General features: G+C 35.6%; 1 protein-coding gene and 1 long non-coding RNA gene across 7 annotated transcripts in view; one reads left to right on the top strand and one right to left on the bottom strand.

Annotated features, from left to right (window-relative positions):
- Positions 1–22,063, bottom strand: part of THUMPD2 (THUMP domain containing 2) — a 34,429-nt gene extending 12,366 nt beyond the window's left edge. For 2 of the 5 annotated variants that reach the window (XM_011361369.2, XM_023531330.1), the window contains exons 1-6: positions 21,897–22,061; positions 14,214–14,349; positions 12,442–12,851; positions 11,439–11,516; positions 9,186–9,238; positions 5,650–5,737 (exon numbers count right to left, since the gene is read on the bottom strand). In XM_011361369.2, coding sequence (XP_011359671.1) covers positions 5,650–5,737; positions 9,186–9,238; positions 11,439–11,516; positions 12,442–12,851; positions 14,214–14,349; positions 21,897–22,022 — 891 coding nt within the window. In that variant the 5' untranslated portion in view covers positions 22,023–22,061. Of the gene's footprint in view, positions 1–5,649; positions 5,738–9,185; positions 9,239–11,438; positions 11,517–12,441; positions 12,852–14,213; positions 14,350–21,896 lie in introns of all 5 variants that reach the window. The other 3 variants (XM_023531332.1, XM_011361368.2, XM_023531331.1) reach the window with 3 other exon arrangements.
- A 914-nt stretch (positions 22,064–22,977) lies between these two features.
- Positions 22,978–25,539, top strand: part of LOC111740608 — a 39,723-nt gene continuing 37,161 nt past the window's right edge. For both annotated transcript variants that reach the window (XR_002780688.1, XR_002780687.1), the window contains exon 1: positions 22,978–23,074. This is a non-coding gene — a long non-coding RNA (uncharacterized LOC111740608). The remainder of the gene's footprint in view (positions 23,075–25,539) is intronic.

The raw sequence follows: 25,539 nt of genomic DNA, 5'->3' as shown, positions 1-25,539 counted from the left end.
TTGAGCAGAGGAGCAACATGACATGACACTTCAAAGGGGTCTGTTCAGCAGCTCCGCTGAGAACAGAAGGGCAGGAGTATTAACAGAAAGGCTGGTTGGGGATCCTCCAGAGATGATGGTGGCCTGAGGTAAAGTGGTACTGGGGGAAGTGGTGAAAAGTGGTTGGATTCAGGATCTATTTTAAAGGTGGAGCCAATAGGACGGACTGGATGTGGAATGTTAAAGAATGACAAATGTCTGAAATGACTGAGATTTTTGACCTGAGCTAGAAGAACAGAGCTGCCTGTTACCGAGAAGAGAAGGACTGGGAGAGGCTTCAAAGTAGACAAGAATATATAGCTCTGGATATGTTAACTTTGAGATACTTTGGACCAAGTGTAGATGCCAGGTGAGTTGTTGGACATATAGAGAACCTGGAGTTCAGGGGAAAGGTTCAGGCTACAGATATAAATTTGGAAGCACTCAGTGTTAGTCAGTTTACAAATGGTATTTAAAACCTTAGAACTAGATGAGTCATCCAGAAAGTAAGAGAAGTTAAAAGAGAAAGTTATGGGTTGGACCTTGGCGATCAATTAAGTACAGACATTTGGTAACAGATTCAGCAATGCAAACTGAGAACAGCACATAATGACATTAGGAGACCCTACAGTGGTGTTACTGAAACAAAGTGAAAAAAAACCATTTCAAGAAGAGTGCTGACAGTGTCAAAGTGCTAATATGTTGAGTAAGATGAACAGTTTCCACGGAATGTTGGTGATGAAAGCCTGATAGAAGTGGGCACAAGAGAGAATGGGAAGAAAAAAATAGACAGTAAATATGGGCAATTAGTTTTAAGAATTTTTCTGTAAAAGGAAACAGAGAAAAGCGGTGGTAGCTAAAGGAACATGTGGGTTCAGGAGAAGGTCATTTTTGAAAAAGTTGTAAGATATTACAGCATGTGTACAAGCTGATGAGTAAGACCCAGTAGAGGGGAAAGTCCTTAAGCAGGCAGGAGGGACTGGAGTCCAGCCACACATAATGGAGTGAAACAGGACAGTTCACTTACTGTAATGATCTTAAGGCAAAGTATGCGAGCACAGATTCTGAGACATTGGTAGACTTGGTGAGAACATGTTGAAGTTCTCTTCTGATACCAATATTTAAGTCAAATAAGAATCAAGAGAGTTAAAAATGTAGGCAAGGAAATGACTTTAATGGTAGAACATAAAATCCAAACTCTGAGGGAGAGATGAGGACAGGCAGTGAGTAATGGATAGTGGTCAAATGAATGGAAGTCCCAAGGGGTTAAAGAACTGTGTTAGGGTGCTAGCGGATGTAAACAGGAAAGAGAAGGTTAAGAGCAAGGTTCTTGAAAGTGCTATTTTGGGGAGGTGTACCCTTCATGGTATGATAAGCTCTAGGCTGTGACTAAGGCAGATCATTAGAGGTAAGGAAGCCAAGACACCAAGGGGTCAGGTTACAGAGTAGATACTGAGATCATAAGGAGTTATGACAGCAAAATGGCTTATACTCTTATAGGAATGATGGAAGAGATCTGTGTATCACTGGGATAATCTGATGGCATGTGCTTCAAAGGCACGGAGAAGTTTTGGGCAAAAGGAACAATGAGGAGCAAGCAGGACACCTACCCTGCCTCCAGGCCCAGTGGTCTCTTGCTATGTCTACAGAGGAAGCAGAGCGTTCAGTGGACAGTAAGGTTTAGTCAGAGCCAGAGGGTGCCTAATGGGAAGAAACAAAATGTCCTTCAGGAGAGAGAAAGAGTGAGAGAGTGTGAGAGAGAGAGACTTTCTCCTGGTACCACATCCTAAGGAGAGTATCATCAGAATCTCCCATGAAGGGGAAGTAGATAAAAATAATAATAATATAAATGGCCATTTTATTTAAAATTTAATATTGGTAATGAGAACTATTACATTATTATTAAGATCTAGATTATATTAAGATCTCAAAATGTGCCAAACACTGTTCTTCCTTCCCCATGGTCCATGTTCAATGAGGTAATCTGACCTTAAACATCTTTAAATGTCTTTATTTTACCGATAGGACCTTTTCTAGCCATGCCATTTATGTACACAGGCAGAAGTAGAGAATTATCTCTGTATGCTTATAATAATGACTAAGATCGATAGAGGTCAATCTTCCCTGTTCTAATATGAAAGAAGAAGAATGGTTTATAATAAGCACGAAAAATATTTAACATCCTCAAGTTAAATTTCATTTTTAGTGGTACTGGCCTACCCTAGGTAGAGCTGTCTGTGCAATGCTCTGGGTAAGAAGCTCTAAAGAGGGGACTAGATTAAGGTTGGATACTGGGATCACTCATATCGTGGGTCATTACTTCATTCCCCACAGAAGAACTCTGCTGTGCTACTTGTTACATGTATTAACAGACATCTTTTGTTGGTGGTCACATTAAAGAGAAACATTTCTTACTCTGGGTCCTGGCAGGCAAACTGACAGTAAAGAAAACTTTTACAGAGTATTATCTTTGGATATTTTCAATAATTTACTTTCCACTTCTCTGAAAAATATATTTATATTTATATCAAGATAAAGGTAACATTGCAAATTTGTAGGTGGTTTTATAAATTTAGACTAAATATAAGTACGACTTGGCATTCGGAAAAAAAAAACTGTAATTATATCTTAGTCTCCTTATATTAAAAGAAATTTGGACCAAAAAGTTAAATCAAGTAAAAAATGAAATCATGGGTTCTGAGAAGATAGTAATCTGAAAGTAGCTCTCTCCTCTTCTCAGCTCCATGCTATTTACTTCCCCTGAGCCAAGTGATGCTCAGATCTAGAGGCAACCTGGGCTCTGCTGGGTCCCAGAAGAAGGAACTGGTATGGGGCTTCCTTGCCACAGGCTGAGGGGCTGATCAGGGAACAACGCTGGAGCCTAGAGGTGAGAATCATCGGAACCAGGGAAGAACTTGGTTTTTAGAGACCTATAGACCTGCAAGGAAATCAGCGAATAGAAAAATCTTTACCAAGTGTCCCAGCATGGCTGACAGTCTCTTTTCCATGCCAAGCCCAGTGGCACTAGAGCTCTATTTGCCTTGTACCATTTATAGGATTCCAGCCATTTATATTACTTTAATTGACCATACTTGAGCCCCAATGAGCCAACAAAGAAAAATAATGGCACATGAGGGGTGTGTGTCAGTAGCTAGAGAATAAATTGGCAGAACAATCAGAACACACAGCCAGTCAAATAGAACTACTGGAAAAGACAGATAAATATTTGAATAAAAGAAGTTAAGAGCTTCTAGAGATATTCAAATGTAGCACATGAGCACGCATGCGTGCGCGCACACGCACACACACACACACACACACACAATCCCCTTTCCAAAGCTAAAAACCATGACTGTTAAGCTAAAAATCTCCATAAATAAAGTAGAGCGTATCTCTATGACTCCTGTTATAACTTAGAAGGTAAATGTACAAGAATAACTCAAAATGCAGAGCCAAAATGTAAACAGATGGAAACCATGTGAGAAAGGTTAAGTGACTTGGAGAACAGCTCCAGGAAGCTGAACATGTTTATAACAAGAATTTCAGAAGCAGAAAAAAGATAGTAGCTTAAGGTTAAAGTCACTAATGCAAAGCAGTTGAGGTAATAATAATTAAATAATAAAAAAGTGTCTGAGCTAGAGAAATAATAATCATTACATATTCCAAGTAATTATAATTATTATTACTACAGCAGCAGCTAATATTTATAAATGTTCTAATATGCTGGGCACTGTTTTAATTGCTTGATAAATGCTAAATCACTTAATCCTTAATTTCATGACCCTATGAAATTATTCTTTTCATCTTGCAAATAAACTGAAGCACAGAGATGTTAAGTACTTTGCCTAGTTTCCCAGTCAGAGTGGTGAAGTCAGAATTAGAAGCCAGGCAGTCAGACTTACTGAGCTATGGGATGAATATCCTGGTAATACTTCTAAACTTTATAGGAGTAAAGAGAAAAGTCTTACAAGCTGCTGAGCAGAAAGAATGAGGTAGCTATAAAGGAAAAGAAAAATCATTCTGGTATGGACAGCTCATCTATACCACCAGAAGCTAAAAGACAATGGGGAAGCATCTATAGACACCTGAGAGAAAAGGATTGCAACTCGAGCCAAGATGGGCAGACCTAGGATGAAGGGAAGAGAGTTGAGTGTATACAGAAATTCAGACAGGATATTACTCAAATACCGCATCTGAGGAAAATACCTAAGACAAGACCTTAACTAAGCAATAAATAAACCAGAGCAGAGACCTCAAATGGGAAAAGACAAAGTGAAGGACAATGGCGAGGAATGATACACCTTGCAACATATCTGTGTGTGTTTATACAGAAATATATGTTTGGTATACACAATTCTATCTTAATGATTAAGGACAGGCTGTAAGTGCTAAATAAGAACTCTGAAACAGAAAGGACATACTTTAAGGGAATTCTGATATGTGATAAATAATTTAGTTCGATCTAGTAGCTGGGGGTTGGGAGTGAAAGGAGGTAAAAGTTTCAAAGGCCTCATTGTAGGGAGGAGTAAAGATGGGACAGGAAAAGAGAAAAAGTACTCTAGAGGTCTCATCTTATGATAGGGAAGAGGGGGAAGATGGGGAAGATTAGTGTCTCCGTGGCAAAAACAGTGTCATGGCAGAAGAAGTAGGTATCTTATTTTAAAATAACAGTAGAATCCTATGTGTTTAATTAAGAGAGCTAGGAAAGGGAACCATTCATGGAGTAGAACAATAAAGTAAAATCTCCAGCCTTAGGGAGAACAATAAAATGATTACCAAGTAATGATCAAATTAGCTAAAATGGAAAGGGTCAACTATAAGAAGTTATAAATATAAATAGATTAAAACAAGAGAAATATAATCAGGTGTGTCTGTCATAATACTGAATTCTCTCATTGAAAGCCAGAGACGATCCGAGTGGGATAAAAACAGAGTTACGTGTTTGTAAAAAAAATACTGAAAATATGGCAGGCTCTCAGAAAAATTAGGCACATGCAAATGAAAAGAAAGGAGGGAAAATATTAATAAGACGTGGTGAAATTTAAGTTTAAACTCACTAATTGATATAAAGAGAACTTGATGTAACAATAAAAAGGCACAATTCATGAGGAAGCAACACCAGTCATAAATGTGCATGTACCAAACTACATACCAGCTGAATAAGGCGACGATAAAAACGAAGAAACTTAAAATCACAATGACATCAAAATGCCTCTTTCAGAATTGAGCAGATAGTAAAGAGTAAGCAAAGATACAGAGAATACTGACTAGAAAATGAAATTATTTTATGTCCATGGAGCATTTACAAAAACTGATCAAGATCTTGGTCACAGGAAAAAGAAGTAGACGTTTTATAGTCCACATGATTATGACACAAAAATTAGAAATAATAACGTGTAGCTATATTTGACTCAGCTTTTTTATAGACAAAATACTCTAAGTTCAACAATAAATAAAAACACATCACTGCAGCATTTGATGTGTGTAATGGCAGCAACAACAAAGAAAAGAAAAAGAGAAAAGGAAGGAAAAGGAAGCAATCAAGATGTCCATTGGTAAGAGACTGTGTAAAAGTTAATTATGAAAAGATCCTTCCTATTATATTACTAAGAATGAAAGCATTCTCCTCACCTTAATTTCAGCGACAGAGGCCATTGCCCATGCTACGGTGGATCTCAGTCCTGCCGTCTTGATGTAAGCTCTGCTGGCTAAAGGAACCCTACAAAGAAAAGAACCTAATGATTAACCTATTATTACTCTAAGTTAAAGAAGAATCTGATATAAATAAAAATGATTAACTTGTCCATGTCTGTGAATCAGTATTCCCTAAGTTAGAGAGTATTTAACCTTACAAAAATACCTTCTCTAATTGATCACTTAGTTTACCAGCCAATGTGGCATTTCAGAAAGTTAAGTTTTTTTAGGTAACAGAATTTTAAACCCTTATGTGTTTAACTTATAAAAATGTAATTACAAATGAGAGAAATCTTTCTAAAGTGTTTATATACTTCCCTGTCTTCCCATGTGGAAGAGGCCTTTTCTTGCTAATCTGGCTGGAGTTATCAAGAGGAATATGCTATTTTGTGACAGAGATGTAGAATGGAAAGTAGGGCTGAATGGATGCTTACCCTTGCAATAGGTTTTTTTAATAAAAAGTCCATTTTGTAAGTTTGGTTTTTGCTAATTTGCATCTTTCTCAAAAGATGAAATGAAGCATGACACTGCGTTGTCTGCATTGAAGCAGACATCTCCCAAATGAGTTCTCTGGTTCCCATTATGTATCATTTCATACTTCATCCTTCACCTCATCATTGCTATCGATATTTCCAAATTTGATAGAAATTTTCAAAATATTATTTACATGCATCAAATGCAATGAACAAGCATTTCTTTGGAAATTTCAATGTACTTTTCTACTTCAGATATATAATTTATTGGTAAGACATGAAGATATGAGTTTAAGAATTAGTGCTCGGTTGTTTTGGGGTAGGCTTGATCCAAAACCATGAATAGGGCTCTTCTATGAAAATTACACAAAACCACAGTGTTCTCCAAATGCTACGTCTTTCATCATTTTGTTTCTGATCTGTTTTTGACTTTAAGATATCCTGTTTTGTATGTATTTATTATAAGCCTCTTAAAATCTTAAAACTAGCTGTAGCTTTTACAAATAAAACAGTATAGTTGTATATTTACTGTTACAATGAGGAAGCTCTGCACGGTAAACCCATGGGAGTTTGGGTTTTTTAAAGTTTTTTTCAGAAAATAATTCACTTAGGCAAGCCGTACTACATCCACAGATTTAGAACCTGGAATATAAACTTTGCAGGTAGAATGACTATAAAATTTTGATCAATGAATCTTGGTACTACAGGCTAGGTTTGGCAATTGTCTTGCTACAAAACACATTGGTTAAAACTAGAATTGAGAGACTTTCTACTCCTAATACCAAAAAAAAAAAAAAGAGACTTGGTATGGAAAACTGTCTTTGTCCATACATATTCCTAAGTGCCTAAGCATCAAAAATTTATGTAGAATCTTTGAAAGTTTTGACACTTATGTGTTTTTGTTTACTAAGAGAAGTTTTATTTTATGGGAGCTAACCCTATTAACAAAAGTGAATGTGTTCTTATTTTGCATAAACCTGGGCAAATTACTTTCTATTACTTCAACAAAAGGGCCCTATTATATCAAGCTAATAAAATGTTTCAGGGGAAGGAAGTGTTCAGAAATAAATTGTTTGAAAGTAAAAATATTTCTCTACTTTCACAAGATCTGGTTAATGTATTTAATCAAATTTTAGCTGGTTTTTACAAAAATAAATGTGGTTTTGATCTATTCCACATATATGCATTTCTTCTTTGTTCTCTTACACACCATCTATCACCAAGGTGAAGACACTCTCATCTATATTTCTAGCCTAGAACTGTCACCTGAACCTGAATCCCAGATCTTTATCTTTAAATGTATGTTTGGACACTTTTTACCTGGAGATTATCTAAGTACTGAAAATCAACAGGTGAAAAGTGAGCACACTCTCTTCTCCCTGTAGTTCATATCTCGATACACGCCATTTTCTTGGGCCACTTGCCATCTATCTATCGGGTATCCTAATCTATATCTCTACCCTAGACCTGTCTCACCTGAACTCCTAAGCTGTAACTTTAAATACCTACTCAGACATTTGCCACCGAATACACAACTTTCCATACATTTTCTCTCTCAGTACTGACACCATTATCTACCAGCTGTCTAAATCAAGTATCTGAAAGTTATTCTAGACTCCTTAACTTTTTCTTGAATTCATGGCCTCCTATTTGTTACTCCCAATTTTGCCTCAGTTCAGCTCTTCATCATTCATTGCCTGAACTATTATAAGAGTTTAAACCTCCTTTTCCTTTTTATTTCCCTTTCATTTAAAAATATAATTTCCCTGGTAGTGTCTCAAAAATCACAAATATGATCATATTACTCTGCTGCTCCAAATTCTTACTGCTTTTAAATGAAATCCAAGTTGTTTCACATGGCTTATAAGATACTTCATGACTTTTTTCTGTTTAACCACATTTTATATCACTCTGCCTATGCATTCCCTGTCCTATCTATACTGAAACTACTTGCTGTCCCCACATAAATCAAACTTCCTCACACCTCCATGCCTCTACACATGAAATTCTCTGTTTGTAAGACCTTTTCCTTCTCTACCCACTTGAGGAATTCTTCCTGAGTATTCCCCATTTAAGTGATACTCCTCCATTCTCCACTTAAGTGATTCATTAAGTGAGTCTTCTCTATGTTCTTTTGCTTACCAACCTCCAGGGTTAGGTCTTTTTTTCTAACTCTGGTCAAGCATTTACTACCTATCTGTTCTACCACTAGACTGAATTCCTTGAACTTAATAACCATCTTTCCCATCTTTGAATGCTGAACGTCTAGCATAATGCTTAGCATATGGTAAGTATTCATCAGATGTTTCAACTGAAATTAAATAAATTTAATCTAAAAAATGCTTCTCCCTTCCCTCCCTAGTTGCTGATCTGTTAAAAAAAATAAAACAGCTGAAATTTATTCAATACTTACTGTATCTTAGAAATAGTATCAAGCATTTTCATATAGGTTATCTCATTTAATCCCAAACACAAAGCAACAAAGTAGCTACTATTATTTTCCTAATTTTAAAGTGAAGGAATATAATTTGCCCAAACTTGCACTTAATCTGTGGAGAAGGTAAAATCCAAGTCCACAGTTCTCCACTATGCTATATGTTACAGTGGGGCACAGCTACATGCAGTTAATATTCAAGGTGAATTTAAAAAATTGTGCTGCATTTTCTATTTTAATTAAAACTCCAAGATGCCAACAGACTAAAATTTTTAGCTTAAATATGGGCCTGTGAAAATCATTTAATAATAGAAATAATTAGATGTAATTTTCAGTATGAATCATGTAATCAGTGGATTATTGTGATAAAATCTTTCACAGCTCTAACTGGTCATATCAAATAAGCTCCATGAAAATACTTTACTGGCTCAAGTAAAGAACTCAAATGCTTTGCCTTTAATTGCTTCTGTTATATCAATGTTTCATACTATAAATGAAAAGCATAAAGTTCTTAATTTTAAAACTCTCATAAGGGACAAATCTGAAGCACAGAATGTAATATCTACCTGAACACAGGAATTCCCACCACAGAGTACATGTCATTTAGATGTATAAAGATCTGAAAGAACAAATATAGAAGTTAGAATGGGACAGGAAATGGAGTGCAAAATTATTGATGATTTGAAAATTTCCATTTTGAATCTATATTTTAATAAGAAATTCCAAGGCCTTATTTGTGATATTTGGAAAAATGTTCCATAGTATTTTCTCTTGAGCAGAGGTGAAGTTAAGTATAAGTACAGTTCATAGAAAAATTCTGAGGTTAATTTGGCATATAAGTTATATACAGAATCATGTTATGAAGAACTCAAGATCAACTTTCTTCCCAGAGATATCATAACTGGATCAGACTTTTCAATATTTTGGGTTAGAGAAGACTTCCTAAATTCACCCAAATTCTAACCTCAAATAAGACATGAGGCCATACAGGACTATCACAAGCTACACACACTTTTAGGGTATCAGAAACCTTTCTTCAGGCCAAATATATGGTGACCTTTTCTCTCTCTAGCTAGAGGTGAGCTTCTTCCTCTCCATTTCCTTTCTTTTGTTAGGACACAAAGAGGATTTCAATGTGTCAAGTTATAATTAGTAGTCCACATAAACTTTAAAAATTAGAATCTTACTTTCGTATTTTGTAGTTGAATGAGGTTTACGGAATATTCTAATTCTGCTGTCTGACCTCAGGAGCATTTGAACCCTGGTACTTTCACCCCAAGGTTATTTTTAATATTACAGTTTAATCAGAATTATTCCAATATTGATAAATTTTCATCAATAAAAAATTGATCTGGAATGAACTCCCTCTAGTCAATTAAATTCCTTGATCATCACAGCTAAAATTTCCAAATTTTTATATTATTCATTTTAGCAAAATTATTTATCTATTTAAAATTCATATTAAAGATACGATATACTCTTGGACAGGGGCTTGGAGTAGGGGACAGAGTATGGGAAGACTTGGGAATGATGGCTAAGGGTAATAAAAACGTTCTAAAATGTAGTGATGGATGCACAACGCCATGAATAACTAAAAGCCATTGGATTGTGCACTTTAAATGGGTCAATTGTCTGGTATGTGAATTATAGCTCAAAAAAGTGTTTTTTTTTTTTAAAGATATGATATGCCAATATTTTTATATATCAAATGTTATTGAGAATCGCTTCTCCCTGTAAAAACTTTTCTATTTATTTTGTAGAATAAAATTTGTGAAGATTTGATTTTTCTGTCAATTTTGGTAACAAATTTTACTATGTGATTTCAGTCTTGTCGATTTTGTTTTGTGTTGATTATGTCCACCAATGATAGCTACCATTAATTGCATTACATGGCTGATAGGAATTAAATTAGCTATGTTTATCTATAAGCTAACCTATGAGAAAAACATCATTCTGAGAGAAAGTGAGAGAGAGTCAGAGGGAGATGAAGAGGTGAAAACCAGGAAAGCAGAAAAGAACTGAAAAGGAGGAGATGAAATGAAGATACTCTTAAGTCAAAATATTCTTAGGGGTCAAAGAATTTTGCATGACAGCAATAAAAGATAACCTGCCAAACATTACTTATTAAAAGTGAAAAATATTGTATAAAAATTTAAAAAATAAAATAACACAAAATGTTCTGATTTGGCCAGCTATTACTTCAGTTAAAGCCATATAACAATAAATTTATTAATTAATGAATTATGAAAATGACTAAACTACCTGCTGAATTTATGAGATGATTTTCAAAAAATAGTGAAGAATATTTTTTATAGTACGCATTTATTTCCCCATATGTTTTACTTTGTTATAAGTAAAAATAGTGTAACCTCATTAAATTAATTTTAAAAAATAGAGAAAAAGAAAAGCATAACCCTACAATGCTAATAAAGCCACTATGAACATACTATTAAATTTTGTATGGGCTTTTTTGTTTTCTATTTTTTTTAACATTAGCTAGAATTTCTTATTGTAGAGACTTATTATGTATACAGTGATTGTAGAGAGCACCTCTGCAACCTTGTAATAAATGTTTTTTTAGTTCAACTGTGACAAAACAATTCCATTACAAAACACCTTATTTGGATAAGACATTTTCGGTGAAAATTACTAGCAAAATTTTCTGTACTGTCCTACTACTAAAGAGAAAATAGACTGCTGGATCCATGTAGACGTGTTTTTTGAAACTAAAGCAAAATCGAGAAGTACAATAAAAATAGCTGACACTATCTTTAAAGAATTAGGTTATAAGCATATAAAATAAAGTGAACATTCATTACCTCTAAATTTGGATTCCTCAAATCTGCTTTCCATCCAAACTGTTTCATAAGAGCAATTCCAATTATTCTTCCTACCTCCTGGAAAAGCAGCAAATTATAGAAAAGAATACAAAAAATGAAAATTTTAAGTTTAAATATAAGTGAAAACTAACAAGGCCTATATGAAAAACAAGTCAGATTATCTGATGGCAATTTAAAATTACAATATTAAAATATTACACTAAAGCATTTTCTATCCAAGGCATAAGACTGCACTTTACTTCTTTCACTTCCCAGCATGTTCTATGGCATTAGCGTCTACTCATCTGTAATCTCTATTCTTATAATTTTAGATATATGAAATAACTAGATCATGACCTGATAAATAAGGCCATTCGGGGTCTTAGAAATAGATGTAAGCTGAAAGATTAACTATTTTTACCTATTGCAAGCCTGTATGTTTAAAAATGACCAGATCAGTAGCATTATACTCAAACTTTAGGGTCTGTCTGATTTTAAGGTTAGCCAAAGAACCCAGACCTATGTCCTTTAAATCACTGAATTTTGTAAGGGTCAACCAATAAGAGTTTTTGAAGGAATTTGTTTGTAGTGTTCACTGTCCCCTAGATACTTGAGACCTTGAGTGCATTTATGTATTTGTAGTCTGGGTCCTGGTGACAATCACAGATGCAGGGCAGAGTAATCACTCAATAAACACAGAAATGAACTGAAGAGAAACCCAAAAAGCTTAGGACCATGATATTATCATTTCCACATGAAAGGATATCTGTGAGTTTAAGGAAACCTTTGGGGAGAAAGTAAAAGGAAGTCATTACATGGAATAACATAGTATTCCTCTTAAGCATCTGAGGTAAAGTTAAATGCAAAACGCATTTTTAAAGAGATTTAATTACATGACATTAGGCCTAGTTATCTATTCTGTGAACGGTTTTCAGCTCATTTTAAATCTAAAGAGTAATTAATTCTTTTAGAAAAGGGGAACCCACTTTGGAGGCGAGTGTACCTGTGCAGTAAAGGTCTTTGCAACAGTCCCACTGCAGCGACAAGAAACTCTGAAAGTCAAGCCGTTCTGGTTATGAGTATTAACTGCTTTCGCTATACCATTCTGAAATACTTCTTGAAATGTTTCTCTTTTAGGAAGCAAGTTTCCTTGCTCCAATGTTTCTTCTTCTATTTGTTTTTCCAGCGGGCAATCCCCAATCTCTTGTGTCGCTTGCATTTGTTCTGTTTTTAATTTCTTAGCAATGATGGTGTCATTTTCTCCCAGTTTTCTTTTTAGTGGGTTAGCGTGTCGTTGAGAAAGTTTTTCCTTTTCTGCATCAAGTTCAAGAAGACTTTTCCAAATTGAAATGGCATTCAACCAACTCTCAGGATCATCATTTATAAGTGTTTGCATTTCACTAAACATTTTTCCTAAATAAATAAAATTTCAGTTTATCCTACATTGCAGCTTTAAAGACAGTCTATTATATTCATCATCCACAATTCCATTATCTTTATTTCTTTAAAATAAGTTTGTTGGTTTTTTTTTTAAATAATTACATGAAGAATGACTTCACTGTCATCTGGAATTTATATAATTTAACATAAGAATATCGTACAGAATAAGGTTCATTCTTATATTCCATACTTAACATCAAGACAGTTTTAAAAGTCATATAAAATTATTATATACTTTGGCAAGATCATTTGTCCTGTGATAATATACATATCTCTTTAATATATGCATAGACCTAGAGTGTGTATCTATCTCTGAAATAATGCTGATCTTGCCTATAAAAATTAAGTTTAAAAAAACAGAACAAATTGCAAAACACAGAGCTCATAAATATTAGCACACATCATAAAAAGAGTTTCCATAAAGTAACACTTCAGATATGCAACCCATTCATAATCTAGGGACTGCCAGCATGCTCAATAAAATGTAATCTTTTCTTGATGAACAAGGGTCATCAAGATGATCCAAGAATAATTATGGTATTTCTCTAATGATGACAGTATGTGGAATATTGGAATAAAATTATATTGACTCTACAGTATAGTACTTTAGAATTTGTTTTAAAATAATTATTCTTCCATCTCGATTTCTTGTCATTTTTGTCTTTCTTGACAGTTTATTACAGACTATATGATTATATATGACCTCTTGTGCACAATCAGCAATAAGATGAAGTTTAAGGCAATATCTGGTCCAGTAGTGTCGGACCTCTTTTTTGATGCTTTTATCAAGATCCTTAAATCATTTTAGCAGTATATTTATAAAATCAGAGAAGGGACAGAAAATCTCTTAAGCCCTTTAACTCTGTTTTATAAATGACTAAGTTTATTCAAACATTTAAGGTCCCCCAAACAGGCAAGTTTATTATGTAGTATTTTCCCAATTATATCACTCATCAGTTAAAATTCATAAGGTGACAGTTTTGACCAGTTTATTCAAACAATGCATTTTGGGTTATTACATGTTCCTAAATCAAAATAAATGCAATTGACCCTACATATCCCTAGAGAAGGTGTCTGATCACAATTTTCAAGGAAGAAATATGACTTAGGACACTAAAATCTCAGAATATAGGCAGCAAGTTGCAAAAAGAAGAGACGCAATTAGGTGATAATACAATTAGATAATATTCAGGAACTATAGAAAAATACATAATTAATTATCCCACAGGTCTGAATGAATCTTAAAAATGTGAAATAGCTATCTATTAATTATCAAGCAGACCACTTTGGAGTAGAACATATTATGTGGGTAAAAGCAATATGTATAGGCCATACCTTTACTTACAGATGAAACATTAAATGGAAACTGCTTTTTAATCAGCAAAAATAATCTTTCTGCAGATTTTAATGTTTTTAGCACATTCAAGTCAGAAGAGGTGGTGAAAAAAACTTTCCCTGAAATATATTCGACCTACAAAGAGAAAAAAGTAGATATTAATGCTGTCCAGTGTAGAGTAAGAACCATTTCCCTTTTGTCTTTAATGAATTAAAATATAGCTTCTAGATTAACAATAATAAAAATGACGATTTCTGAAGTATCTACTACTTGTCAGACACTGAATACATCCCCGCCCCTGATTCTTATAACAACTCTCTAAGGTAGATTTTATCACTCCCATTTTACAGATTAGGAAACTGAGGCTTAGGGAGGTTAAAAAATTTGTATAAAATCAGTCTGTGACCAAGACTATGATCTTTTTACGTTGTTACCTTTTGTAAAGTGTGTGTGTGTATACATGTGCATGCACACTACTAGAACATAAAATAGTAATCATATTGACAAATCTAACACACTATTTGAAAGTGGGCAAGACAAGTAATAATGGATAGGACATATTAGGTGTCTAGCCCAAGGTTAACATGTCAGTGGGTATTTATTAAATATCTACCTTGTGGTCTACCAGGAGCATATGACATACTCTGACATACAAATTAAAACGTAAAATTTATAAGACAATAACTTGAATTAAACCTGGACGAAACCTACAAAGTTTTAATAAACTCATTAATAAGATGTAGGTACAATAAGTGGTACTGAATATGGAAGCTATTATTAGGAAAAGTCTCAGAGTAGAATGCTACAATATCTGGGAAGATGGATTCTAGAACAAAGGGCAAGATGCAGAGGTAGGAGTGACAACCTGGCTGAAGTGAACTGTAAGTGAGCATGGCAGCATTTGCTGTGTTATGTTGATTGAGAGTGTCAGGTGGATGGATGGTGTAGCTCATGCCAGCTTGATAAATGGTCAGGAAATGGAGTATCACAGATGGTAATGGTCAACCATTATAGACTTCTGATGAAAACTGACAACACTGAATTAGTTGGCAGAAAATAATTCCTTTGGAAGAGGCATAAAGGACTGAGTGTAGAATGTGAAGCTGGAAGGAGAAGCAGATTACTGTGGTAGAAATAAGGAGACACTTGGCTATAAGAACTGAAAAGGGGACAGAGCAAAAAGTATGCATTAAGCAAAAACAGGCTTCGAAGACAGGATGGATATGTGATAAAATTCAGAGAAGAAAAATGAAAAATGCACTCACTCATAAGGAGTCCAATGAGGTATGGCAAATGGTGCTCAATACCAATGGTATCTTCGACCTTTCTGGGTTGGCCTAACCCCCTTAAATTTAAGATGGATGTGGACTGTCCTGGAATTATTTTAGCAGTGGCCATGGGCTAACACGGTTCTAGGTTATTGCCTAGAGCTGAGGCACCAGAAAATTTAAGGTATCCCATGTGTTTAGGTAGCTCTCATTCAATGACAACTTAAAACCCAAGTTTTTTTTTTTTTTTTTAAGTTTTTGATCTGACATGGTCTAATTAAGCTTTTGGGATGCTAATTTATGGGGTTACCATTCTAGCTTGATGAAGAATCTCTGCCTAGCAAGCCTTAGATCAACACCAATTAAAACCCAAATACTTCTGGTTATAAGATTAACAAGTTCTGGGGATCTAATGGCAGCATGGTGATTATAGCTAATAATAGTGTATTATGTACTTGAATGGTCCTAAGAGAGTAGGTCTTAAATGTTCGCACCACAAAAAAATAAAAATAAATGGTTATGTGACAGGTGGAGGTGTTAACTAATGGTATGGTGGTAACCATTTTGCAATATATAAATATATCAAATAAACACCTTGTACACCTTAAACTTACACAATGTTATGTCAATTACCTCTCAATAAAACTAGAAAAATAAGTACAAATAAAGCCCAAATAGCTTAGATATCAGCAATGCAGCTGACCAAGGAAGATGGAGGAAGGAGGAATGAGAATGTTTAGAAATCAGTATTTAAAGGAATAATAAAATAGCTAAAATGAGAACTTCTGGTTTTTAAAATTCACTTCTTTCTCATGAGCAAGGTTACTTTGTCCCACTAAGTCAAAACTATATTCCTCAAAATGCTTAGAGAATTTGAAAACACAGTTTTAAAAAGTACATTTTTAAAAACTCAGATTTTATGTTACTTGATATAAAAATGCAGCTGATATTAAAGCCATCCCAAAACAAGTTAATAGACATGATGACAAATACCTTGCCAAGATTTCGGGGGAATGGAAATAAATATTTTACTGAAAATGTATGGTTTTAAGATTTGAGTTTTTATAAACTGAATTAAACACAGGATTTTCACCTAAGTAGCCAGTTATCTAGACATTACATTATAGTTCTTTAATTGTACAAAGATCTTAAGTTTTCTTACTTAATTGCATACCAAGGGAAACATTTTATACAATGATTTTTTTTCTAAAAATATCCTGGGGGCGGGGGGCAGAGAGGATGCAGGGGGAGATTTTCAAAAAGAATATGGCTGAGTATCAACTTAAGAGGACCTAAAAGGTTTAATTTATTTAGGGTGTCAAAACATAATAGTATGTATTGACCCATTAAAATGTTAAACACATTCTCAAAGCCAAATCAACTTATTTTCTTTATTTAAAAATTAACATAAGGCCTATATTTCTTTTACAAGTAATGAGCATATAATCAGAAGTTTACTAAATTGTAAAACAGTCACTGTGAAAATGAAATAATCATATATGTGAAAGCACTTTAATGGTTTGCCCTTTGTGAAGATAAGGTATTATACCTTAAAGCAGTAGAGAGAATGAATTTTAGTGCTTATGATTTCAAAAATGGCTGAAACTAGTTGTTACCCTTTTTCATTGGTTTATCGCTTATAACTTATGGTATTCAATTACAATTCTTAGAAGAAAACGTGGCATTTTAGAATATTTCATCCTAATATTTGTTACTTGAAAATTTATTCATACATACAATCTGTTTTTTCCATTTGGAGTTAAATTATAACCAAGTGTCTAAAACCAGCTGGTTTTATGTTTAACACTTCCAAAGATGAAATTACAGCCTTTATTGAAGTGTGAGAGCTTTTTTGGTTCTTTTTAGATGAGAGAATTGAAAAATATGTATCAATAACTTTTAAAAAGGCATTTGATCTAAAAGGAATGCAGAGAATCTTCAAAAAAGCAACCATATGCAATCATCCCATTCAATGAAACAGACTATCTGCTTAGTTCTTCTACCCCACTTCTATCATCACGACTCCATTAAAAACTAGAAAGTTTTTTGCTTATATAGGACTTGAGTTAAACAGTGTTTGCTATGTGGGTTGAAAAAGACCGATGAATCACTTGGCAGGGCCTTTCTGGCTCTACTATATTGAATTTTATCTTAAAAAAAAACTGTTCCTACTATTATTCTTTTAAGTATTTAATATATTAAAAGTGGTTATGAAGTAAAGCTTACTTTTTTCCAAATATATTTCTTAAAAGTAGTCTAAGTAAAAAAAATAACATCTATAAAAATATAGACATTATAAATGTATTACATATAAAAATACATATCTTTATATACTTAAAAATACCTAGGAACCTAGAAAGAAGTTTGCCCTACCCCCAGGAGGAAAAAAAAATGAAACCTGAATCTGACCAAGCTCTAGTTACAACTTACAGGATTTCAGTTTACAGGAAGTACAGAGGCTAGAGGGACATGTTAAACTACACCACAGCAACGCAACTGGCAATACCTAGACTGGGGGGAATTCTAGCAGTGCTGTCAAACAACTTTCTGTGATAATGAAAATGTACTATATATTTTTTGTCCAGTACAGTCGCCATGAGCACATGTGGCTTCTGAGCACCTGAAATGTGACTCATGTGTTGCAGAAAGTAAATTTTTAAATTTAAATTTAAATAGTCACTGTGGTTAGTGATAATCCTAAGTGGACAACACATCGCTAGACTAGGGGTCAGAACACTAGGCCTGGTGAGCTAAGAATGTAAGTTTAAACCTTTTAATTTAATTTTTATTTTTTTAATGTAAATTCTTTTTTTTAAAAAAGTATTTTAAAACCTTTTAAAGGGATAACAGCAACAACAAGAAACAAAGAATATGAAACAGAAACCACAAAGTGATCCACAAAATCTAAAATATTTATTATCTAACCCTTTACAGAAAAACTTTGCTGACCCCTGCTCTAGAGTGTGGGACAAACAACCCAGCTTCTTTAACAGATTGTGATGGGGAAAAAAGAGCCATGGAGGGGAAATGTATAGATTAAAAGAGATTTACCATGTGTGGACCTTATGTGAATCCTCATTTAAATACACAAACTTAAAAACAAAAATGACGTTTATGAGACAAGCTGAAATTTGAATAACGACTAGATATTTGATGACGAGGAAATATTTTTAGAATAATGATATTGTTTTTTTAAATTTATTTTAATTACTTTCAAGTATACAGTACATTGGTTAGACATCTATATAGTTCATAAAATGATCCGCCCCAATTGCTCCCTCCCTACTCTGGCCCTTCTCTAGTTCGTATTAATTAATGCGAACTTCATTCCCTATGCCATGCTCCCCATTCCCGTGACCATCTGTCAACTGCTAATTTGTACTTCTTTAACCCTTCACCCTGTTCTCCCAGCCTCCCAACTCCCCTCCCCTCTGTCCATCACCAAATTGTCCACTATATTTGTGAGTCTGTTTTTGATTAGTTTGTTCTTTTTATTCCTTAGATTTCGCATATAAGTGAAATCATATAGTGTTTATATCTTTCTCTGTCTGACTTAAATACCTTCTAGGTCCATCAAAACAATATCTTTTTCCATCCCCTTCCTTTTAGTCTGTGTGTGTCTTTTAATCTGAAGTGAGTCATTATTAAGAAGAGTCATTCTATGTATAATCTCTTTCATATTATACTACGTATATTATGCTATAAAAGGAGTCCTTATAGTGTAGGACAAATATATAGGCAAATATTTACAGATGAAATGATGCCTGGGATTTGCTTCAAAATAACATGAAGTGGGAAGGGCAAGGAATGTGAATGGAGTAGAATTCACCATGAGTTGATCATTGTTGCAGCTGGATGAGTGAAATTCATCTTACTATTCTGTCCACTCTTGTATAGGTTTGAAATTCTCCGTGATAAAAAGCTAAACAGAATACACAGGACATTTTCTATTGCAAGCTGTGTGTTGGAGGAAGCACCTGTATGAGAGTCAGCTGGGAGGGGAGTTTGTAAGTTAAAATGCGAACACCTTGGGTAGGGATATACATTTTCAACCAGTTCCCTAGGTGATTCTTATGTTCATTAAAATTGGAAAAACACTGATCAGAACAGAGTGATTACTTTGTAAAATTAAACAATCACTTCTGAATTAAATTAATGTTTTATAAATTCAGATTTTACACGATTAATTTTCTTGAAGCAAACCAAAGTTTCTAAGTGTCTCTTGTCACTGTAAGAATGATATTAAGTATTCCTGTGCAACTCATTCAATGGGAACATTTATTGAGCACCTACTATTTGCCAGATACCATGCTACATGTGTATTGGATTTTTGTTTCAAGAGATGCAGTAATCCTTTAAAGCAGATGTTATCATCTCTATTTGATATCCAAGGAAAGTGGGGCTCAGAAATTTGAGTAATTTGCCCAAACTTACAAATCTATTAAAGGAAGATATAAGATTTGAACACCTTTTGACTCTAAAGCCTCCACACACTTTTTACCATGCTGTTATGGAAATAAGCTACATGCAGTGTTCCACAGCAGTATCCGACCTAAACTCTGGCATAGTGGGAAAGCACATGGGCTTCAAAGCTAGAGATTCAGATGCAAGTCCCAGTTCCACCACTTAGCACCAGTTTTCTCTTTATTTCTTTGTAAAATTACGGTAAAAATGACAACACATACGATTCTTTTGAGGATTAAATCATTACATGTACGTAAAGTGTCTGTCACATTGTAAGTGCTTCATAAATGTTAGATGCTATCATTATTCATTCAGGATTGCTTTAATTTAGTTTATATTAGATAAACTGGGATGGAATTTCAGAGCTTATTTGTTTAGATCCCATTTCCAGGCATATTTGTCTTTAAAATATACAACATTAAAACATGATAAATTCCCAAGTCTTCGTACTTAATTCCTCTCATTGCCAAGTTTTTCCCTAAAATTAACCGAATTTTTTTGCTGTGATTAAACATTCCCCCACCATCTCATTTTGTCTTTAGAGAAGATAGAAGAAAAATGTGGCAAGTGTTTTTTTTTTCTAATAATCCAGCATACTCAGATTGAGTAAAACTTTCTATTTTTCATACCGAGAACTCTATGTTAACATTTAATAAAAATCAGGGCAGCATTATGTCATGGCTGCACAGTGGTCAAAAAACTGGACTAAGGAGCCAGCCTGCCTGGGTGGAACAGGACTACAAACTCATGCCTGGTTTTACAAACAGCTTGGGTTAGAATCCCAGCTCTGCCATTTTCTGATTATATGACTTGAATAATTTATTGGACTTATCTATGCTTCATTTTCCTTTTCTGTTAAATGTGAAGCCTACCTTCTCAGTAGGGAAATTCCATATGTTGTGAAAGTTAAGCAAGTGAATGAGAGTAAAGACTTAAGAACAGGTGCCTGACACACATTAAATGCTTAATCAATGTCAAGCAGTTGTTATTATACTGACTTTTTAGATGAGCTACATTTAACACTCTATTAAATTCTGTGACCAAAACCACAAATGGCAAGTTAGTCTAGTAAGTCTAGTAAGAGGGATGCCATTTCTCACGACTTCCTCTATCCTCCTCTCCTCCCACCCTCTCATTGCAGAAACTCCTTTTGTTGGCTTCCAAGAGTACAGTCGCTGCTGGAGTGGTCAATTTCATTTAGTAAGCTTTCCTTTTCCAATAACACATCATTCGCACTATCATATATATCCTATCAAGATACTGAAGCCTTTTTCTAGCATGTCTTTTCCCTCTGCTTTCAAGAAACCAGCTCAGCATGTTCTAGAACCTAAACTGTGCATTTCATTGAAATTAACCACAGGTAAAATACCAGGAACCATTCAGTTCCTCTGTAAGTTGGACTATGAGGCCTCCAAGAGTATTTCTCTAGCTTTTATTTACTGCGTATTTAGGGTGTACTTTACATACCCTATATCATTTAATCCTAACAATCTTATAAAGTACCATCATTGGCAGGAAACTAACAAGAGTCACGGAACTGAACCTGAAGAATATATATGCATTTAAAGGATGGATAAAGGATTCTAACTCTGACAGGTCTAATTCCAATTATAGTGCACTAGTGAACGCCTTTTAAAAAGGAATCTAGGAAATAACTTGCCTCAACCTCTCTTAAAAAAAAAAAAACAAAAAAAAAACAAAAAAAAAAACTTCAGCCGTGACTGGTGTGCGGTAATAGATGTGTAGGGAAAAACGACTGGCGGTTCCTTCCAGAATTACAGAACCTGCGGGTAGAACTCCGAGGGCGGGGGCCGTCGTCGCCACGGTCGGCCGGCGTCTGAGCGCATGGGGGTCGCGTTGCTTTCCTGGGTCTACGACGGACCCTGGCGGGGAAGGGTGCAGGGCAGGCCTTCCTCCTTCCCTCCGGCGTGCGCAGAGAAGCCCACTCACCTGTGTGGCCTCCAGCCGCGCCCGCACCTCCTGCATCAGGAAGGGCTCTAAGCCTCGGCCCACCGTGCAGAAGAACCGGGCGCCCGCTGCAGGCCGGCAACCGGGATCCCGCGGCCCCGCCGCCATGGCGGCTCGGGGTCACGTGGCCGCGGAGTCACGTGGCCGCGGACGTCGCGGCGCGTCCTCGCGACCTCGGAGGCGGCGCGCACGAGTGAGAAGGCTGGGTGGAGCCAAAGGCAAGCTGAGCTGGGAGAGCCAGGAGGGTCAGGTCAGCTGGGAGTGACCCCGGTGGGTCTCCGTGGTTAACTGCTTGGAACTTCTTAGGTTAGGCATCTGGAATGATTTAGAATCACAGGTGGAAAGGATATAATGGATCATCTAATCCATCTGCCTTATTTTTCAACTTGAGGAAATTGATGCCAGAGAAGTCAAGGGACAGTGAGTCAGTGGCACAGCTGAGGCAGGAACCTAGACTTTTAATATATAGTATAATGAACCTTCTCCATTTCTCCCAACTTCCTCTTCTCTCCTTTATCCCTACACACTGCTATCCTCATATAGGGAGCCCCGTTCTGTCTTCATCAAGGGGACATTTCAATACAATTGACCCTTGAACAACATTGGAGTTAGGAGCGCTGACGCCTGAGCAGTCGGAAATCTGTATATAACTTTCGACTCCCGCAAAACTTAACGACAGTCGGCCCTCTGTGTCCAAGGATTCAAACAGTATTTTCTATCCGAGGTTGGGAAACTGCGGTTGGGAATGCGAAAGTACTGTTTCCATCCGAAGTTAGCTGAATCCACAGATGCGAAACCAGCAGATGCAGTGGGCCGACTGCATTTATTGAAAAAAAAAAAAAAATACATGTATAAGTGGGCCCGCACAGTTCAAACCCCTGTTGTTCAAGGTCAACTGTACTGAGACTTTGTGAGGCCTAGTTGAGTTTCCGTTTGAGCAAGGTGACTCTTTGCTAACCTAAAAACTCTCCTGAGACCCTTGGGGCATTTTCTCCGTCTTGGTGAGGACACCCCTCCTAGCCTGGTAACTTTGGATTCTTGGTGTGTTCGTTCTCTAGCAACGTGTCCTGGCAACAGGGGATATCCTTTTCTGCACTGGCAGCTGGAAATCAGTTCTCGGTTGGTTGCTGTCTCTCCTGAGTGCCTCGTAATATAAAAAGGTACACCTCATATTAAATTTGAACGTTATTCCTTCATCTCGATGGTGTGATTAATTTGTCATTTGGAGTATGTTATTTCTTTATTGGCTTATTAAGAGATTGTATGCTATTGGTTTGTGAGATTATTATAATTCCCGGAATGAACCTGAGCTGAGTAAGTTGCTGGTAAAGACAATATCAGTCTCTAGGTATAACTGCTGCCTCCAAACACACAAACAAAAAGCATTAAATTAGCTCTGTAATAATGTGAATAGATTTATAAAAACTATTAAATGTATGACTGTCTCTCTGGCAAGTGCTTCCCATGTGTCTCCCCCCAATCCCCAGCTCAGGGTCAAATGAGACAGAATCATGAACATTTTTATGAGGTCATGTAACATGAACTTTTCAAAGGTTTAGTCCTCAGACTTTGTTTCTTTTCGTTTTTTTTCCCCTCTAGACTTATTTTTCTCTTGGCAGTTGCCATAGCTCATTCCAAGTTTTTTATACGTTGGGGTTCCTGATTCTCAAGTCTGTCTGGAGAAACCCATGAAACCTCCTTACTTGCTACATTCTGTACCCAAGATAGTAAATATCCATACGTATACGTAACGTATCTGATTTAGTTCAACAAATACTGGACACCTACTCTCTGCCAGACAGCACACGAAGTCTTAAGGATACAAAGAACAGTGAGTAAGGGTCTGTACTTCAAGGGGCTTAGAGGATGGTGAGATTGATTTAGCAAGGATGTACCCAGGATGCTGTGGTGGCACAAAGAGGTGGCAGGGAGAGCTGCCTGGAGAAAATCACTCCTGTGCCAAGTATTGAAGGATGTGTAAGAGTTAAATGACTCACTGGGGTTGGGGAGTGGGCAGTATGATGGAGGGGTTGTAGTAGTAGTGTAATGTTTCAGGTAGAAAGAGCGGCAGATGTTAATTGTGTGTGTGTGTGGGGGGGGTGTGCAGAACAAGAAGGCCACAACAGAAGCCAGGTGTTATTAGAGCATAAATTTTGAATTGAGAAGTAGATAGAGATAAAGGCAGAGAGGTGGGTGGTGGCCAGTTTATGGCAGTGCAGCCCAAGGCAGATGAAAAAATGACTTCTCCAGCCTAGGGCTGGCCAGCAATGTGCTCTCCTGGACATCTTTTGTCAATTTGGGGCATTCTCTGCTTTCTGAGCCCACCTCCCCAAGGTAGAGATATAGTTTGTAAGCACCATGGAGGTTTGATGAACTCTTGCTCACACAATCCAGCATGGTAACTTGTAAAGAGTAGGATTTAATAAATTTTTTAGAATACAGTTAAATTGTGACATAGTGGTAAAACGACAGATACAGACACAGGAGTCTTTCAAACACGTACCAAGTCAGTGCAGATTATGAAAGAACTGATGTATTTGTATAGGTGCAACTGCAAAAGCAATTTGGAAAAAAGCTATTGGTCACATACTGATTAAACCACTTGTACGCACATAGTAATCACTTGAATGGTGCTTCTTGGAACATACAATCAAAAAAGAAAATTTAGCAAAAAAATTTTGCATTGTGTATGTAAATAGTGCCTTTAAAACGTTATTTATTCATTAGTGTTTATGTCACTGTAGTTTTAATGTAGCATCAAAATTCAAAAGATGCAATCTCCATGCTTTGATTTAGAGAGACAATTCTTTTACATGTATTACTTTGCTTTAGTTATGCAGTGCATGAAATTATTATTTTGAAGTACAAATAGAGTTTAGCACATCCAGTGCTTTTTTGGAAAAGTGTGCCATGTATTTAATGCATATTTTGAAACACTAGGATATTTGATGTGATTTTATTTGTTTAAATATATTTTGAGCCCATAAAACTGTCTTTATATCTGATAGACCCTTATAATGTCCCAGTTGGAAGAGTACAGAAATTATTTCTTTGATACATTTGCTGACTGAACGAATGACTGAATCTACAATTTTCTTCAGTTTACTTGAATGAACTATATTGTCTAAATAAAATAAAGCCATTTGTCTCCTTGCAGTTGTGTTCACCTCACTCAGACTGTTGTTTTAATATTCCTTTTCTCTAGCTCCATTTTGTGCTTATATTTACTATAAATTATTTTCTTTTAGAGGCTTGCTATTACCTGTCTTTCTATTTCTTAGTCCCAAGAAAGCCCCCCAAATGTCTAAAACTAGCTAGGATACTCATATTTTGATATTTACCCACTTCATATTTCTATAAGTCTTACTGCTTTCTAGTAAATGATTATTTATTTTGCCAGTTTTTCTGTGGTAATTGAAAAAAAAATGCCTTAAAATTCAAGCCAAGTTTTATCTGCAAATAAACAAAACCAAACAAGGGACAGACTTTATTTTCTCAAATAGAGATAGAGTGCTGTTTTTTTATTGTGAATGGTATTTGGCAGAATAGAATATAAAGATTTTATGAGAATGTTGTCTTAATTTAGTCAACTTTTCTCACATTGTTGGCATGAAGAGTTGAGAGT

The sequence above is a fragment of the Pteropus vampyrus genome, unplaced genomic scaffold, assembly GCF_000151845.1.
Source record: "Pteropus vampyrus isolate Shadow unplaced genomic scaffold, Pvam_2.0 Scaffold66, whole genome shotgun sequence".
Classification (NCBI taxonomy): Eukaryota; Metazoa; Chordata; class Mammalia; order Chiroptera; family Pteropodidae; genus Pteropus; species Pteropus vampyrus.
Note: the sequence above shows the minus strand (reverse complement) of the source record. Positions and strands in the feature narration are given on the sequence as shown.